Below are 20,148 nucleotides of genomic sequence, written 5' to 3'. Positions count from 1 at the left end.
TCAATCTGTATCAAGATTATTTTAATGCGCGCGCCTTGCGACGGTTATTGGTAATCCGCACTCTGGCTTTTGTTTCGCGTGCGTTCTTCTTTCAACGAAATGAAAATAGCTATTAGATTTGATGCTCTCGCTATGTATTTAGAGTAGTACGTTTGTGTGTGTGTTGTGTGGATTTGTGTGTGTCGTTGCGGTCGATATATGTGTTTTGAATTTGAGCGAGCGCAAATATAACTGAGAGCCACGCGGAGGTCGGTCGTCTCGCAAATCGCATCTGTCGAATGGTAGGCGCATCTGTGGGTCAAAATCGAATCTGATTTCATCACTATCATAAAAGTCGACACAATGCGAGCAACGTGGTTGCGACTATTTGTACGGTGTTTTGATTTATCCCCGTTGATCGTAAAACGTATCATTCAGTCAACTCGGTGCTTAAAATGCCATCTGAACTTGGTATGCTCTAAAAATTCAACTGTCACGTGATCTTGCTGAGCAGAACAAATGGTTCCCATGGCACCTCCATAGGTGTAGTGCCCGAAAGGTATATTGCACACCGACTGCACAGCTTGCTAGCGACTGAGCGGCTCCACAAATTGACCTGTGCCCATGTAGACTCGAAACTGCCACCAGAGCGATCGATGAAAGTCGGGAATTCTAAAACAAAAGTCGGGCTGGTATTTATTGTCCACTCATAATAACATTGTCTTTTCCTTCAGACTAGTAGTAGACGACGGCTTCTATGGCGATTTCAACACTCACTGTATGTTTCGCGCCAAACGAGTTTCTCGACGCGCCAATTTTTCACAGTCTGACAGGTACTTTTTGTCCGTCACTTTCTGCTTTTATTCACTTTTGGAGGACTCCCCCTATTTGATTGAGAAAGTCTGCGTTACTTATCGAGCAAAAAATTTTAATCAAATTAAATCTGATAACAAGGGGGTGATTGACGCTGATTTAATCAAAATCTCTTGGGTTGAAAAGTCTATGAACACGGAGCCATTGGATAGTGATTATTCGCCAATATTAATACAGTTCGGCATTCTCCGTGTAATGCGGTAATAGCTGTGGTGATTAAGGACACATTTTAGCTGTGTGACGAGTCGCTTCCCGTTGGCTCTATTGTCGTGCGATGAAATCATGATACGGCATTCTTCTCTAAGACTGGCGTCGTGATGTACGCGATGAGAAATTCGCGGTTTTCTGCGGTTTTATTTTTTCGCCGTTTGGAGTTTCACTGTAAGCGTTGAGACACTTAATCCCTGGTTTTCGTGTACGTGCACTGTCACTTTTAAACAAACCATTAGTGTTTGAATAATGGCGCCGTAATTTCTCCCATTCTAAAAGCGTGTACCAGCGTTTTCACGAGAGCGCGGTGTTTGCGATGAACTTAATACGGCAATATCAAATGTACCGAACTTGCAGTTCGTGGTCGCGAAAAAAAATAATCCAACTTAAAAATATTCTCAAGCAGCCTCTAATTTAGTTTCCTGCTGAAGCCTGGTAGAATGACACAAAATGGGGTCACATTCCTTTTTTTTTTATTAGTTCGCTGTGCATTGTGGGTGAAATATTTTGAGGGCCGTCACCTTGACTTTTTTCTACGTTATAGAGCCATGACAAAGGGGAAATGGGTGCGAGTGGCTGAGTAAAAATCAAAACGAGGTCACAATTTTCGCGCGACAGGAAACCGTTTTGAACTTTCCAATGTCGTCAAATTTGTGGTGAAGCGGTGAAACAGTTAGCAGATGTAGGTGAGGTTGGATAATGGAAAGTGGGATTGGCTACGTGAAGGGTCAGGTAAATTATTAGCACAAAAAATCCATGCCAAATTGAGAATAAAGTACTGTATCGTTTTACATTAGAAATGCTGAAAATTGCCGAAACCAGGAAATCAGACTGTTATTAGAGGAGTCATTGACCCGGAGGTAACTCATAAATCGACGCTGGAGTTCGTCGCTCTCATAAAAGATATCTTTCAGGAGCGGATCGCTCGAAATGACACTTCAGAGAATGAAGTAGGACAAGCTTTACACCAAATCACGATATCTTGTCGATAACTCGCCACCGTTCCCGTTCCAGTTGTAAAATATCGCGAGTTGGAGGCTTACTTAACGCTCTTTTCTAGGTCCAAATAAGCTGCCACAGTTCATTTATTATTTTATTATTTTCCACCGGGCAAAGAAAAATTTAAATAGGCAGGTGATATGCCTTTATGAAAAGGAAGTTGTGGTCGCTTAGCCAGAGCGGCAATAGCGGGTATGGGCAATGAGTCATCGCTGATCGCTGATCTGCTAGAGACTGGGCCCGGTGCGCGAAAATCTTACCGATTTTCACAAAGACGGTGTCTCAGACGAATACTTAAGTTTACACCCCCCTGGGGGACACCGTGTCTTAGAAGGCGCCGTTGATTAGAAAGTGAGACTTTATTTTCATCTTTCTTGCGAAAGCGTATGTGTAGGGTTAGGCGTATGGCTTCAAAGCGGAGACAGACTCGATCTGGAATGAAAACGATGAAAGAATCATGAAAGAAAATATCGAATTGATTTGGTCCTGATATATCTTTGTTCTGCCCCCGAGGGATGAAGAAACTTTTATCTAATATATTCTAAGAAGGCTTCTTACTTCTGGAAGTGACATGCGACGATATAAAAATGTGTTGCGGCCATCTCCTGATTAACTTTTGTGAGAAAATCCCAACAAAATTGTCAGTCATCCGTACGCTGTGCGCGCGCTTTGTAGCTTGGAAGAGGAGTTGCGACATGGCCGAGGGCGCTAAAACATGTGCTCTTTGACCACTATTTTACTCGATATAATCGCCATCATCACCAGATGGTTCGCGATCGGAGACGATTACATAATGGCAAGCGGCAAGGCAGAATTAATAGGGTTAAAATGTGTTTAATGGGTATTGATTAGAACATCAGTTAAAAACAAATGATAACGAGTTGTCGCGATAAAATCTCATTAAAGATTTACAGACAGCTAATGAATATTCCATAAAACGTTACTCGGCGATTAAATATAACGACAACACTTGTACTTGCGCCTCGTACAGACTTGTAGAGATTGAAGTTTATCGAAATGTGTCCTAAATTTTGCATCTTCAAAAGAACAGTATAATGAAGACGAAAGGAGGATATGCATCCAGCAAGGAACATTGCAAAAGTCCCTCCCAACAGATATACCTCAGTGAATAAAGCTCTGGCATTACATCATCTTGTTCGTTCAACATTTTCACTTCTAGTCTACTATCAGAGAATTAAGCCTGGTCGATAAAAAAAGAACGCCCAACTAATTGCTGAACCATACCAGCTGTTAACCCCATTAGCACGTCGATTGATTCAAACTATTGTGCACTTGGGAAATATACCATGGCAGTTTTCTATGCCGTCGACTCTGTTTTAGTTTTTATTGCCCGCAAAATAACAGGAGCAACAACAAAACCGGCTGAGTTACATGTCGATGGCATCGTTGTCTGCAAAGGCCGGATATTAGACGTGCGCCTGGATAAATGGAACCCCTGGTTTGCGCACATATTCATCAATTGTGTAATACTCGAAACCTCACCGCTGCATTCCATATCTTAGTCTCCATTCTTTCCGCGTTATTAATAATTCCCCCGTCATTAAGGGCTTTGATGCACCATACTGTCATAAATATTAAAGTAATTAAGATATTCGACGCTGGAAAAATGCCTGCGGTCGAAAACGGACCTTTTGAAGTTTGCCGTGGCGGCCACTTTGCATCATATTAGTGATGATGAGTTCGATAGCATTAGATGCAGTTTGAAAATTGGCCTCCATCCCAACTTTTTCGGCACAGATGAGAAGCGGGGTAAGCCATATCTCGAAATTACATTGTGTTTCTTTCGCGTATGAATAATTCCCAACCCCAGCCCTCTCCCCCAATCAACCCTGTGCCTGGCACGTTGGCCGTCGATCTCATCCCAAGCGCGCGTAATTGATGGCGGCGCATTTTGCTAAATGGAGCTCGGAGCCCAAACGTTGTTCAGTTGCCACATTACGTTCATCGCCTCACATGGCTAAGCCGCTGCAATGTTGTGACTTCACTGATGATCTTCCTTGACATAAATTACATTAATATACGGCAAGATATTAAGTTTCTGGTCCTTTCAGCTGTCGCATGAGAATTAAATGCGAGCTAACTGTGAAGAAAGGAAAAACATAACAGCAAAAAACTGAACTGCGCTCCTCGCTACTAGCTGTGTGTACAACCAAGCTTATTTTAAGACGTGGACAATACCGAACATAACATTAATTGGTGGGCTCTTGCCGGGAATTAGTTCAGCTCGGTCCCGAGAGCATTTCAAAAGACACGAAAAGTAGCTTTCCTTTTTCCGCGCGACGGATATTCCTGAGATTTGATTTTCTCCCCATTTTTCCTTTACCGCAGGGATTGGTGACAAGTCGGTTGTATGGAAACTGCCTAAGAACATCTAAACCACGATTAGCAGCATTGTTACTTCACCCTGAAAAAAAGAAAAACTGCAACGTAAAAACCCAGGACCTGAGTTTGCATCCAGAGTGTTTTGGACAGTCGGTGGAAAATATTATGAATGAATGTGCGACGGCACACCGACCTTCTTTGGACTTGTAACCGTACTGGATTAGTCTGGTGGGAGAAAGAATGGGAGAGGTGCCGACTGAGGAGAAGGAATGGACGGAACGGTGTCCTAATGCCAGTATGAACCAAGGAGGTTGGCGAAAGATGGAGTATGCGGAAGACATTAAAACGAGCGCAAGTCAATCAGTACAGGTAAGTTCGATTTGTTGAGTTACTTTCCTTCCTCCCTCCCCTCTCTGTCTCTGTCACTCTCCTTTTTCTCTTACTGTCTGTCTGTCTGTCTGTCTGTCTGTCCTGTCTGTCTCCCTCCATCTCTCTCCATCTCTCTCTTCCTGTCCTGTCTGTCTCCCTCCACCTCTCCTCTCCTCTCTCTCTCTCTCTCTCTCTCTCTCTCTCTCTCTCTCCTTGTTCAGTTACTTTTCCTTACTCCCTCCCGTCCTTCTGTCTCTATCATCCCTCTCTCTCTTCCTGTTTCGTCTCTCTCTGTCTCCCTCCATCTCTCTCCTCCTGTCCCATCTGTCTCCCTCCACCCCCTCTCTCTCGTTCTTTCGTTCTAGATCATGGATTCACAGTCACCGAAAGGGCACAAGAAGGGGGGTTATTTCATGAAAGCAATAGAGATACCCCAAGTGCTTGGAGTTTTCATGCAGTTCACATTTAAAGATACATTTGTATGTTGACGTGGAAGTGTCTTACTAGTATGTCTACCAGGTAAATAAGCGCGATGAACATATTTTCGACGATCACAGAAACCGGGTGACCTTGTGATTCACTTTCAACGGAATTTATGGAATTTACGGAACAAAAGTATTGCCGTAAAAGTTCGACGCTTGTGTGCCGAACTTTATACACCCTCTTCGAATGCGAAGCGTCACAAATGGATAACACATACACACGAGAGCTTCTGCAGTTTTGTCGTCAGACATCAATAGGGAAACGACACTTTCAAAGCCAGGATAATATCACTGTCCCTCCACGACTGTTCATATCCACAACGGCGGTAACCCACGCTCCAATTAGTGAGGGAGCTAGCCGGGCGTCCAGGGAATCAGCTATACCTGTCTCATGTTAGATGATTTCAGCGCGTAGAGGTAATACTATTGATTGGATAGAAAGGTTAAAAACACTCTAGTGCGCCTTTTCTGATACCCCTTAATGTTGCCGCCATTCTTATGGGGGAACACGAACAATAACCGTTCGGGGGTGTTTGAAAAACTGAGCTTACAAACATTTGGTTAGATTTAAAACATCACAGCAGTTTCATAATACTTTCTCGTGGCCAAGGCTTTACTTTGTTTTGTTTACGTCCCCTGAGCATCTGCGATAGGTAGTGAACCTAGACAAGTAGCTACGCAAATCTCCTCACCAGTTAGCTAGCTAATTGAGGTAGGAAAGAAAGCTCTTACTACGACTTGCCTCTACAGCTGCAGCTACCTAGGGCATCGCAGTGAAAAAGGCAAGGTACTTTTTACCACCGTGCCTGAAGATAAAAGTCGGTCAGCAGAGCAGAAAGGGGAACGGATGCTGTTCAGTTCTGTTCCAAAACGTATGAACGTATGTTCAGCTTTTCAATACAGAATGTATGTATGTAACGCCCGAAGTTATCGTTAAAAATGAATTCTAGTCCGGACCGGAATTCATGAACATTGCATATTGTACTCTGCATGCTGCCTTTGCAAGGCTAATACTTCGTATTTCAGCGTACTTGAAAGTAAGGTCGATGAAAATGTAGTTTTCTTGAACAATAGTAATGAAAAAATTGTCAAAAGCTGCAGCTATTGTCCCTGCAATACCAATGAGTGGATAACAGCGCCACCAAATTGCAAACCTCGGCGAAAAGTACGGTGTCACTCCATACATCCCGCAGCGATATTATTTGAGTTCATGGTCGATTTTAAGAAAGTGTTTCCTTTGTTTGCTGGACATAAAGGAAACCCCAACAAATGCTACTTTGTCCCTCATATTTCCTGCGATATCAACTGACTCCGACAACTACAGACCAGCAGCGGACATGTGCGCCCTCAATCTTTGCCTGGCCTGACCAGACCCGGTAATTGCTCATTTGAAATAAAGAACGGTTCCATCCTGCGTTCTACCGGTCACATTAGTCTTGTAGCACTGGCTGTATCCGATTGAAAACAGATTTCACAGAGCTCGCTTTCTAACAGCTGGGTGCATCGATCGGCAACCTTGTCATCGGCTGTATCCGAGAGGCGCGTCAACACCGTATGGTGGTCAGAGGTCAGCCAGACAAATGGGAGGAAGATCGTGCGGTCGACGATACGGTGACAGGAGACAAAACAGCCGAGGCAACAGACTTGAACACACATGGGTACATGATTATTTGGATAGCTAAATGCGATTGATCCTGTCGTTTTTTGAGAGAGCGGCCGCAATAAATAACCAAGAGGCTGAGCCCGGGAAGCTGAGAAACCTTTATACATGAGAAAGTTGACTTCGTTGAAGATCGACATCATGCCTCAACTCTCACCAATGAAAAAGTAGAGATAGCACTCATTCAATTACGTCATGATTTGGCCATGCAAAGCGGTGTCTGCAAGTCTTGTGGTCAATGGCCCCTGTAAGACAGTATACAAAATAATGTACATTTTACGTGCGGTTTAAAAGGAAAATGCGTGTTCACGAACCCGTACTTAATCCATCGCCAATTTTATTTAACATGAAATGATAACAAGGCTCTTTGGGGGGGGGGGGGTGGGGGGTCCGTAGTACAAACCACCCTAGCGGAGGACAGGTGTTCAAAACGAACAAAAGCGAAAGTCAAATTCAACTATTTCGGCATATTTTGTGAATGGAGCATTGATAGAATCCACAAGCTGAAACATTTCACAGTTACCCTCGATATTTCATGATTTCAACAGCAGCACAATTAATCGAAAGGCTCTTTTGCCCCCAAATACACATACAGGCGTCTCATTCGTGTCTCCGACTCGGAAGTGTTTGCCACTCTGCCACGTGTGTCATAAATCGCTTGCCACGAGAATAGAACGTTACAATGAAAACAGAATATGATACAAAACAAATCCCTGTATCATATAAGGTTTCACGGTAAAATTAGCGCTGTACATGAGTCTTTTAGCACCAGCTCTGGCAAAAACCGTGCTGTAGGACCAGCGAAAAGCCATCAATTAGTGTCAAGTGTCTCGCGAAACCCACGTATACCGGCAGTTGGATCAACTCAACGTATTACTTCTGTATATACAGCTGAGAAGGCAACCAAGCTATGTACACAAAGTCGGGAAGAAAGTTCCGTCCATGTGGGACGAAAATTAACATTTTCGAATTCGTTAGTGAATATTTGAAGTGTTTGTTTCCAGGCTGATGAAATAAAAGTGTCCTTTGATGGAAAACTCACAGAGAGATAAAACAAAGGAAGGGTTTTGGTTTTTATGAGAAAAGAATGATTTTTGTACATTGCATCTTGGGTGTTTGTATTTGCATACGCTCAGATGAAAAACAAAACAAAACAAAAACAATATTGATACTCATACTTCTATCATGTAATTTACAACAAGCCTTTATTGTTTCCCTATCACAAATATTTAGTTTTCCTTCCCCCACTTTACGAAACAAATCGAAGTTTTGGACAACCTTCGACCCGGTTTTCCGATGAAATAGACCTAGGTACACATTAATTGATTTTTTATGCCTATCATTTCCGTTTTTATCTGACCCTCCAATGACCTTGGAAGGTACACTTCCTGATTTATTGCCACTTCAGTTGACCCTGGCCGGTCTTCGACATCTCACCAACGAGATGACAAATTCCTGTAGATTTGCGGCCACCATGGTTTTCATCACATCAGCGAAATCCCTCACACACGGTTGAGTCTACACGTAACGACCCGTGCCACCGCGAATGGCATGATGGGAAGATCCCCCCCCCCCCGCCTCCTTCGCCGCGGTAGCCGAAAGAGAGTGCGAGTGAAGTGGTGAAAATGCAAAGGTCACCGAGGTCACACGGTGCACTTCGGAAAAACTCGTTGAAGGAAAATTCATTTTCAGCCGAGACTAGGCAGTAATGGATAATTATCTGGGTCATGAATTTTTATCGACCAATTCCTTTTCCACATTAGCGTCCCATCAAAACACACAATGCGATTAATTTTCCAGGCGATTTGATAACAATCGGGGCAATATTTTGTCGCGCGGGTGGGGATCAGTCATAAAAAATATCGCGCCATATTGCATAAGCGTCGATTGCTAATGAGATTTCTAGAGAGAAAATGTAGTTTACTCTTGGTTTGGTGGCTAAGTCGATGTTAGGCCTACATCGTTCGGAGTTGGAACAAAACTTAATCATATCGTCGCGATATCAATTACTATCAATGGAAGTAGGACTCTAATCGAATTTATCTGAATAATATGAGTTGCAATGGAGAAAATGACGACCCAAACTTGGCTAATCTTGTATGCTTCACTGAGTTCTCAGACCGATCAGGTGTGCTATTAAATGCACTGTCTTCTCCTTCAAACTGGTGGCGAGATTCCGTCTTATTTGAGCATATTCCGTGCAATAGTGCGGGAGAGAGTACTCCTGGATCGTGTCAGATCCCGCTGAGCAAATGTCGCATGCGCAGTAGGCATAACGGTGTATCGGTTAACGGAGGAGGAGGGTAATATATCACAAAGAAAGCAAACAAAAAGTTAGTAAAGTCAACATGCAATCGCGGTAATAGTTTACTGTAACCTGTTATACAGGGGGAAAAAGAACCGGTGACCTCGCCCGGCTGTAAAGAACTCCAGGAGGCTAGGAACATCCCCGCGGAGCCGCTGGCTTGAATATCGAGTGTTTTTGTGTTGAAAGAAGTATAAAGTGCCCGAGTTTTGATTGAGAAGGTTTGCCGGGAGTTCGCTTGTCCTAGCTCTGTTGGACCACTTTCCCTGCAGACGTGTTTAACTTCACAGGTCCAACATCAGGTTTGTTAACTAACTAGTGTGAGAACCATCCTCTCGGGGCGTGATACGGGCCTCGTAGCCCTCGATACTTGCATCTCGTGACCACCACGTCGTCTGATAAACCCGGGGTATCTCTCACGACGGAAAGCCGCTATCAAAATATCGAAGTTCAAGGTAGGCATACTACTATATACTGTTTCCTCCTGGCTCACCACTTCTGTATGGTGACATGGCATTCTGCGAGGAATGCTACATGGTCCGATGATTTATCACACACTGCCTCTTTCGAGTGGGACCAGGGTGAGTTTTCCAAGAAACTTTACCGTTACAGACACTACAATGCCGCATACCAATTTTAAATGATGCAGACAATTTCCTCTCCTAAAACGTCCATTTGCACACTATGGTACTTTTACCTTGTTTGAAAGTTGGACAACAAAACCAGTTGCTTCGGCAATTCCATCAATCGACATAAGTAGGAAAAAATTGGAATCCACGGAGTCAACGAGAGGAAAACTCGAGCATACTTAGTTTTGAATGGATTCAGACATCCATCTGCCTGCTCTTTCACTTTATCCGAAACCACATTTCATAAGGCTATTGACACCGACAGGGTCTGTAAAATTCATTTTGATCACACGACTGACGGTCGCTGGTGATTAACAGCATTGTGCATGCGGTTAGGACCCGATGCTGTATAAACTTAAGACGACATAAAACAACAGCGAATGCACAGATTTATGCACCATTCATCAAAAAATCCGATTCCCCTGTGACTTTGTAGTGAACGCCAAAAGAAGTTACGTGGCGATAAAATGTATACGCCTAGCTGCATTTGGAGTCCTCAATTCACTCTGCGGTACTTGACGCGGAGGGCGCATTCCAGCCCGCCCATGGCGACTAAAGACGGCGTCTCGGCAAGGGGAACGACTGTCCGTGTTTTATTTTTCCATGTTGACCTGTCATGGAAATGACGGCCCTTTAATTACCCACAATGTACTCATAATGTTTTAAAGTTGTGATATATTTTAAACGATTGATTTTCCGTCCGAGTCATCTTTGCACACATGTTTTCTTGTTCAGAGCTGGCTCCCTCTGGACCCCGTCAACTGCAGACGGGAGAATCTTGCGCATTTGCGTTTTGTCACCAACACAACAGCGTTGGTATTTTTACCTACAGCAGCTTACCTAATGGGATCAGTAACGCATTATTTGACTAAATTACGTAGTTTCAGGGACCGTGATCAAGGAATAAACGCTGCGCGTGCAAGGGATCGATGAACGATTCGTGACACACCTTTGAAGAGCCTGTGGAAAGCTCATGTTGAAAATCCCTTTTTATGAACTGACGACCAGATATTCACATTTCTGCTTTCACATATCGATTGATAATCTGAGAGTGAAAGGCTTGGAACCTGGTAAATGTGCCCTCGGAGTTAACAGGGTTGACTTACTTTTCCATTCCAAACTTAGTGAACTTAGTATACTGTATGTCTATAGGGAAATCGTCTCACCATGGTTATGCTATAGACAACAGAGAGGGGAATTTCCCCCTCTACTGTCCATGTCCCCTTCCCAAGCAAAGGTACTCCTTGCGCACACACGCTTTGTGGAGGGACAGTAGTGCACACACTTTGCTCGCTTTGTTTATAGTCTGTGATAAGGATCACGAAATATTTGAACATTGTGACGTCAGCGTAAAGAGTACCAAATTTAACGGTTTGCAGCTTTCTAGAAAATGATAGCATTAACGTCTAACCCGAATGTATATGAAAAATGCAAATATTGATATTCGTGATCGTTTCTACATGTCGAGACGATGGAAAGCTTAACTATCATGTCCGTTAAAGGTTGTTTTTGAACGTACCATTTACATCTTTGTCGACTAATGTATGTATGACCAGCGTTTCACGGGAAAAGGGTTCGTGCAAGTTGATAAGTAGCCTTAAGTCAATAGCCAGAGGATTCGTTTTTTGTTTTGAAAAATTCAATAAAAATGAATCACTCCGTACTAACACGACTGCGCGCTGCGGAAACTTTAATAAGTTGCAAGATCCTGTACTAATTAATCAACAAAAGTGTTGGGTTATTTTCAAAGCGCCGTCTTCACGATTAACGTCAGCTCATCACCTCAACCAGTGTTCAGGTTCCGAGACGAACGACTGAACAGAACTTCACGCCCCCCTGTGGCGAGGGAATCCCGTGGCGTTCAGTGCACTGTCTACTGCCATAGTACGTGACACTCGTCAATGGCAATGCTGAATCACATCACGTGACCGACCCGCCCTCTGTGACCCGTTTAACTCCAACAAGGAGACCGTGAAACTGTTACTAATTTATCAATTGGTATTCGTTTAAAAATGAAATTCAGGCGAAATTTTACAATCAGGGGAAACGAAGTGAATCAGCGGCATTTAAAACTAATTTATTCCAGTCCACGATTTTGATTCCTGGTTTTGTTTCCTTTTTCTTGGCATTTGGGATTCTAAGTGAATATTCGGAGTAATTGGAATGCCATGTGTAACAGATCCATTCTTTAAGTCTTACTAATTTTACAAACTTCCGAACGCCACAATGCCATCTGTGTGTACGTGTGGTGAGTCAACGTGCCTGCCTCCCCGGTACTGCTAATCAAACAGTTTCCCTTTTCTTGATTTTCTCACGAACCACTTCGGGTTTGACGTGCCCCGAATCCTCCTTTTCTCTTTTTTTTCTCTCTCTCTTTCTTCATCTCCCTCAGCTATTATGAAACACCACTTGCTCTTTTTGTGTGACGGCGAGCGTTAATTTTACTTAAAGAACCGTCGGAGTTTTCTTTGTACCGCTATCTCTTGTAGCAAAAGGCTCCCACCGCGACCGCCAGTATACCCAGTAAGCAACTCAAGCACTGATGTCTTTGCTGGCTAGCACAGGCGCTCGTGGGCTTGGTAGTCTGCTTGATCTATCTATCGCGTACTCGTTGCGATGACTGCCCTCCACCACGCAGCAACTAAAATACACATTTTAGTTTCAGTGTATTTTAGATGAGGTGTAGGGCAGACAGAGCAATGAGTACGCGATCGATCGATCAAGCAGACTACCCAGCCAACGAGCGCCTGTGCTGTCTAGACCGATATGAGATGAAATTCCTCGGATTTCCAATTTACATTAACGCGATCTCTCGCTCTGCCGTGCAACGAACGCTCTGACTCGAGTAGGTAAAAAACCTCACAAAAGCATCGACATGGAGACACAAGAGAAAAAGAAGTATATTTTTGAGATACAAATGCCCATAGGCGTAATCCCATTGCTCCGTGTTCGGATTATGGCCCGCCCCAACTAATCCTTTGGAGGTTATGGGGATACCTTCGCTTGTTCACCGCGAAAACTGAGTCAACCTTTGGTTAGGTCGGGAAATTTGACAAGGCCTAACGGCCGTTCCTACCCTCGAGCCAGATTTCATTCTATCCGTCGCTTCCGCTCTTTCAGCCGCCTGGCTTTGTGACGGAGGAATAATTCGAGATGAAGTTCCCGCTGTAATCTTCTACAGATTACAAGATGTCCTGATAATTGAAGAAGCAGCGAGTTCTGAATGGTGCACGGGGGACAAAGACAAGCTCCTACCGCGTATGTACCTGTCAGGTCGCGTATTGAGAACAAAATCCTTCCTTTTGATTTCATCTGTTTTTACATTCAAATGTCAGCTTCGAACATAATAGAAGGATATATTTTGGTCTGTGCTGTGTCTAAGGGTTTTTTATTCGGTATCCTAATTGGCTTAACCCTGGTTTGAATAGCGATTGTAAGTTTCGAGGTAAAGCGAAGGTTATTTTCTTTCAATCTACTAGTATTCGTGAGTTGCCGGGGATTCAAGTTGACTGTAGTGTCCCTTGCTCCGGTACATGTAAATGTGATTGTTGTGATGCCACGCTGTTAGGGTAGGAGCAACGATATCATGGCTGTCTGGCTTTGTTGTGTTCCCTGGTTGAATCAGTGGTCTAGTATCTACCCTGCGTTTCGAAACCACGGCTGGATACTAGACATCCCAGTTTGATGCAAACCCTACTACGCAAGTCGCATGAGCTTGGCCAATACTGCAATAAGTCAAACCAAATATATAAAAAAACATTGCTTAAACATGATCTCGACGGGGCTATGTAGTCATGGTAACCACCGACATACTTTCCAGTTAGCGCCATTCGGATTTTGTGTCACGGTGATCACAGTCGTGACTTACGAAAAGGATTTGATTTTCTAAGAATAAATCCGCTCTGCGCCTGATTAAGTTCCCTGAAAACACCGACAGCTAAACTTACCAGACTTCTGTAGGCCACGTAAAATGAAGAATTTGTTGCACAGAATGGTCACCTACAATTTTGTCAAATCGTATTATTTTTTCGTGGAAATGCCTTAAAATCAGTCGCAAATAATTCCGCGCTACAATTTGTCACTTTTTAATCGGCGATCGTGTTCATATGCTCTCGTTATACGTAAATTTATGAGAAATAACATGTCGTGTTAAATGTTCTCTCCTGATGTGTACCTGCGGTAACTTGTCGTTCAATATTATAAATCCAGGGGAAATTTTACTGGCTAGAAATGGGAAAATAAAATTTCCGCGCATCGCTTCTGTCTATGGTTCTGCAAAGACAATTCGAAGAACGATATTTTTCTAGTACTGGCGGCAATCACTGTCAGTTGGAGAAAATGGCCTTACGAAGTATTGCAGTGCAAAGAAACCGCGTCTCCGGAATTTATTTCAAGGTATTGGGAAAATCTACGCGCTGTAGTTTAAGTATACGGGAAGGACATGGAAAGGTGTACGGTTCTCGCGGGCGTCAACACTACTTTCCAGTGCATCATGGGTAAATCTCAGCTGAGCAGCCCTGCAGCCATCGCCGTGTTCATACCGCTCTGCATCCCGTCTCCTGTATTCCGAGGAAATTGAGAACACCGTGTCAAATGTGATACAATCGCTCTGACAACTGTAAACAGCTTAATTTTCACTTTTTTTCCATAAGGCCAAAACACCAGACATGAGTGCCGCGAGTCACAGTCATGCAAGGTCAGCCAGGCTTACTGACTGTGTTTTGTTCTCTAACTTGGCTACCTTCGCAGTGGGAGGAGCGCTGAGTTCCGCCTCAAAGAATACCATATTGTCAGCTTTCGTGTGTCAACTCAAAATTCCAAGTGTTTATGGTAAAAAATCGACCACCAAGGAGCAAGGAAAGCAACGAGTCGAAGTATAAATAAACAAGAGGGAACATAAAACGCGTAATACGCCGATGGTCACGGTAATTTGCGCAAATTACAATAACTTTGGTAGATTTTTAGCGTGAATTTACGATTTTTAATGGCCGGGAAACTATGACGTCTAGAGGCAATACTGTATTGTCCGGTTTTTATGCTTTACTCATAAAATCTAAATTTATTATATATATGATTTTATACACACACCACACACTTTACTATTACTTTCACTATAAAGTAGTTTAATACTTGTGCAGTTAGTTTCACACATTTCAGCAAGCATTAGACGGGTTTTAAGCTAGCCTAGATTCTTTCCGCCCGCTTGCCTCCGTACCTCCGTCCCCACTAGTAGTGGGGACGGAGGTACCAAGCGGACGGAAAGAATCTAGGCTAGTTTTAAGCCCAATCAAACAATTTCTTTCCACCAGTAATTTTTCAATGGGTCTAACCATTGTTTGTTCGTCGGCTTTTTAGGAATGAAACATACAACGGGCCATAGGACGCAAATATGCGTTGTTGAATACGCTTTCCGTTATCTTCCAGTTTAAAAAGCGTCGAAGCTGTGAATTTCATTTGCTCCCACTTCAATATTTCACTTCGCTTCTCAAATATCTTAAGTGAAAGTAATTTATTTCGTCACATCCATAATTTTATACACGAGGAGCTTGAGAGAGCAAAATCAGACAAGACGAGTCTGTTTGACGGGATATCGATAGGTGTTTGGATTTCATTTTTCCATGCATCTTGTTGATGGAAATCGCAATTTCAAAAGGTCTGATATTTTTAACGTCCCACTTGCCGAGGAGAGGTGGCAATATGACTTCTTTGTCAGATCGGCGATTATATGTGCTTTAGTAACTTTCACTGCTTGTTAATATTAGAATATAAATGTGGGGCAAACACGGTTATTTCTTCTTAAGGTAGCATGCGCCTCGAAAATGAAAGACTTAAACTTTTGCTCCAACTTTCCTACATGAAACTTTCAACCATTCTCTTACCAAATCAACAATAAAAATCAGGGGTCACCGTGCAAAGTTTGGAACAAGCGAAACAAACTACCTAACATTTGCGACATTTGAAATTCAAAATGGCCGCCATCCCTGTGTGAGTTCTAGGTGGGAATTAAACTTTAGATCTTTGTAAAACTAAGGCGTCGAAAGTTTTTCTTTCTCCAAGAGCTTTCAAATGAGTCCCCACAAGTGGTAGATCAGAGAAGAATTGTAGAAATTGAGAGTCCGAATATCTGTCCCCGAGGCTCGTCACATTTTTACGTGATTGTAACTTTTGGAACGCAATCATTCGAAGGATGACACACTTTAATCTAATCGGGGGGAGAGAAGCCAACCAGATTGCTGGTAAACCTCAAAAATTTCATTTGAAACAGTGTTGACGATTGTCTCCGTGAAAATGGCGATGGCCACAACTGACGTGGACTGACATACGGTTTTGAAGTTTTGAAATACGGACCGTCTCAATCTAGATGAGGTCTGCAATCAGGGAAAAGTAAGTTCTTTGACGTCAAAATGTGTTCGACTGTCACGGACGTTATTGTCAAAACGTTTGTTCAACTCCTATCACAATGAACCATTGGTGTTACACTGCAGTAACGTGGAAGCAAAATAAACAGCTCCTTTTGAAGAGAAACACGCTTGAAATATGGCGAAAAGTTAGGAAAACAATGAAATGTAAGCAACAGACGTATTGCGCGACCCGTTTATGTTCTTCACCTGTTGGGGCGAATGCGCATGAGTTGTGCGCACTGTTTGAAAAGTGGAGCAAAAATTCTTCCTGACATTTCCCCCCATTTCAAATCGTCAAGGGAGAGCCAAATATAAAGTGCGTGCAAGAAATCCGCAGGGCTATGATTAAGCGGAATGTTGTTCCATAAATGCTTTGTAAACATCGTATTAAAGCAATTCCCATAACGAGATGGAAAGGTCGCGAGGCTGATTTTGGCTTGTGCACTGCGAACAAGGGTCGGCTGCCCACTGGAGACGACGCGAAAGCCGTCCCTTCTTTCACCGATGGCATACGCGGTCCACGGTCTCCTTGAAGCGGTGTGCCGCTAATCCAAATGGGAAAACTCACAAATTCCACGGCAAGATTTGCTTCCTATCAGGAAATCGGGTCTCAACGAGGAATGTCACCGTTTTTACGATGTTCATCGTTCGGTTTTGACCTTACCCTTTACAGCCGAGACAAAATGTTAATTGAAAACACATACCCCAGTTTCTTCCGTTGCGTTTCGACACCATTACGCGACCAGTATTTTTCTCGTCGGCCGAGTTCTAATCTAAATACGACGAGTAATCTTCACTAATAAGATTAGAGGAGATTGACCCCGCAGGAAAAACAAACACACCTGTGTGAGTTAATTAATTTGACCGGTTTGCTGAGAAACGGGAAACGGGGCATCGATCAAACATGTTTCCATTGTACCGTGGCTCATTGCATAAATTGACGTGTCCATTTTGGCATATTTCATTACACTTACCAGGGTGTTGTTTTTCTGTAACTCTCGAGAGTATTGGTAGATATAGCTTAACTTTCCATTCATTCATGGGTGGGCCTCTCGGTGGTGTTCCGGCCCTACATTGAGCGTGCTCTAAGTGCCACTCGAGATTAACGGAAGAAGGTTGGAAAAGAATTAATAAGGCACGGAGGATATTTGTCACTCCACACGGGTGTAAGTTTTCCAAGTTTCTGTGCGAATTCCCTGGCACAGTTTGGAAAACAATCGTGCGCTCATGTGTGAATACAGTTTTCACCACGCTCACACTTAATTGTGTGTGCGAAAGTCCAGAGCTGACTCTGGCCAGATGCCAAGAAGACACATGCGAGTCCCGTGAATCTGTTTCCTTCCAGATTTCTCGCAGTTTTCTTGGCGCGATGCGTCTGATTTTTGCCCTTGGCTGTATCACCGTCCCTCCACCCACTGTTGGTGGAAGGACGGTGCTTGTATCAAATCTCTTGCCCATGCAGCGATCTCGTATTCTCAAGCAGGAGTGTGCCACATTGCGGAAAAGAATCGAGTATGCTGTCATTCAACGAATCCGACAATCAAATCGTCATCATTTAATAAATTCGTTTAATTAAATGATTACATTACATGACCAGGATTACCTGAACTGTACACTTTGCAACGGTGTCCGTGTGCAAGGGCTGTGCAAGCGTTGCCTGATGCCTTGATCATCGCCATAACAACTATGTTTGGTTTTGTGTTAAGGCTAAGTACATTAATCTCCGGGGCATACGCGATTATTCCGTGTCGATTTCAGGTTAGGAAATACACATTTTTTCCCAGTCTTCCTCCCTCTCAGTATCCTCTACACTTCAAATCAAGAACAAATGAGAACAAACAAGTCTTGCGCCATGACGCTTGTCAAGAATTTTATGCTGCATCAACATGCTAGATATTGCATGGCTACATGGAGGTGAGTGTTTGACCAATCTATCATCGGTGTACATTTCCCTCCGCTATCCATGGCCAATCCGATTAGCGGCACTTAAATCAGTGGACAAGTAGCACTTCAAGGCGCAAGGCAAAACGACTTTTCATTTTCACTCTTCCATTCTGTTTTTCTTCCTTCAGACTCTGTCGCCCGGGAGTATATATCCCAAAGCATTGCTTTTGTGCAGGCGGAATAGACGTAAATTTGTACGGCAGTGGGCACCACTCTCGCCATTCAATAAATCTGACAATTTCAGTGAGATGTGGAATTTGGAACCTACTTGCGCACGAAGCTGTAATATCCCTCTATTACATGCAATAAATGGGTAAAGTGAATTGCAAATAGCACACGTATAAGTCTGATGATCTTTGGGAGGCTTGTCGCAGACTACGGTATTTATGACAATGCCATATGAAAGACTACTCGAAAATTATGAAGAAAAAATATCCAAAGATTTACAGCCCACTTGAACTTCAGAATATGCGTCCTAGAATAAACAAGTCGGCATTCAAACGCATTACTGCGTTCGGCTTTTAGTGCAATAGTTGTAACACTTGAATGCGGCCAAAAGAGAAGATAACCTGATTTGTTTTTTCGGTCAGCCATCGACACTATTGTCTTTATTTTTCGGTTTAGATGGCTCTCAGAGCGTGAAATCAGCGTGAACACTATAGCCAGGCGTGAAGAGGACGCATTTTAACACAACACACCGTTATAAAAAAAGTATGTTGTCGACTAAGCTATTAGGCTTAGCATGATTAGTTCTGCTTGCTTTGGACCCAAGCGTATCCAGTTAATGAGTCAATCATGGTCTTTGCACCCGCTGACCGGGCTCTGTTTGAGTTTCGGCCCACCTGCTGGGAGAAAGTCCCGCTGGCCGGCGGCCTGCACTGCCCTGAAGAGGTGAATGCTGAGGGCGAATAGTAACGGTTGCTTTAGTGATGAGTAGTGAATTTTCTTTTTTCAGCCGTCGTTGTGATCCATCGCTATATATTGATCAACATGGGTAAATAATGTTTCTCTGACAGCATAGGAAAATATTGCACATTGTAAGGTAAATATTGTCCCAGCGATTTAAGTCCTTACGTTATACAGGTGACATATGTATTCTACCAGCTTTTTTGTACCTGTTTACAATCTTGCTGGTCAATGCCAACGCCAGCATGTTATGTATTTGTTTTGTGTTCCACCTGAAGAATCCTTCCTGTGTTATGCGTATACCTCTATGCTGTTATCAAGATTTGGGCCCCAAGGTTGAGACCTGTCTTTCATTCGTGATTGGTGACCCACACTTTTCAAAGTTTCTGTTGATAACGTTAATAATATGAACCCCCTTTGAAACAATAATGCATCGCCAATGGCGTGGCGGTTGAGTTAAAAGCAGGACTGGGCCACAGACGCGTCTGTTAGCCTGCGCTGTGACGTGTTCACCCGGAGTAAACTGACCTAATCTTGCATTTGTGAAGTGGGCACTGCTCGACTTTTAGACTGTAAACGTGAGTTGATTGATAAGCAAGCAGATGTGTGTAAACACACAAAAGGCGATGGGGCCAAGGTGTGTGATTGCTGCTTTGGTAGTGTGTGTGTAAACCGCAGTGCTAAACGCACCAACTAGTGAACTCTATCACGAAGGGGATACCAAGCGGTGGCTTGTGTGTGCGTCGTCGCGAGGCAAGGCCCGTCCCTACCACTTGATATTTATTGAGAATATTCACAGAAGAGGAGCCGACAATTCACGACTGGTAACCGAACATCATCGATCACGATTACTGTCTTGGATTCGCCAACTTCAGTGGAAGCCGCTATGACAGTGCTGTCAGTGCGTTGAAACGGTCGCTTCTACTCTCTCTGTTTGAGCGTGCCGCTTATGACAAATATTGACGGCGATTTTGGGACCACATCGGCGCTTTTTTCAAGTCCAGTTTGCTGAATTGTGGCGGCCAGGCCGACAGAAAGGTACGCGATT

General features: G+C 43.5%; 1 protein-coding gene across 1 annotated transcript in view; it reads left to right on the top strand.

Annotated features, from left to right (window-relative positions):
• LOC139150594 (uncharacterized) overlaps positions 1 to 20,148 on the top strand; it is a 195,065-nt gene that overhangs the window by 49,466 nt on the left and 125,451 nt on the right. The window contains 1 exon segment of the mRNA XM_070723031.1: positions 4,411 to 4,773. Within this exon segment, the coding sequence (XP_070579132.1) occupies positions 4,645 to 4,773 (129 nt within the window). The 5' untranslated portion in view covers positions 4,411 to 4,644.

Source organism: Ptychodera flava, chromosome 14 (assembly GCF_041260155.1).
Source record: "Ptychodera flava strain L36383 chromosome 14, AS_Pfla_20210202, whole genome shotgun sequence".
In the NCBI taxonomy this organism is placed as follows: Eukaryota; Metazoa; Hemichordata; class Enteropneusta; family Ptychoderidae; genus Ptychodera; species Ptychodera flava.
Note: the sequence above shows the minus strand (reverse complement) of the source record. Positions and strands in the feature narration are given on the sequence as shown.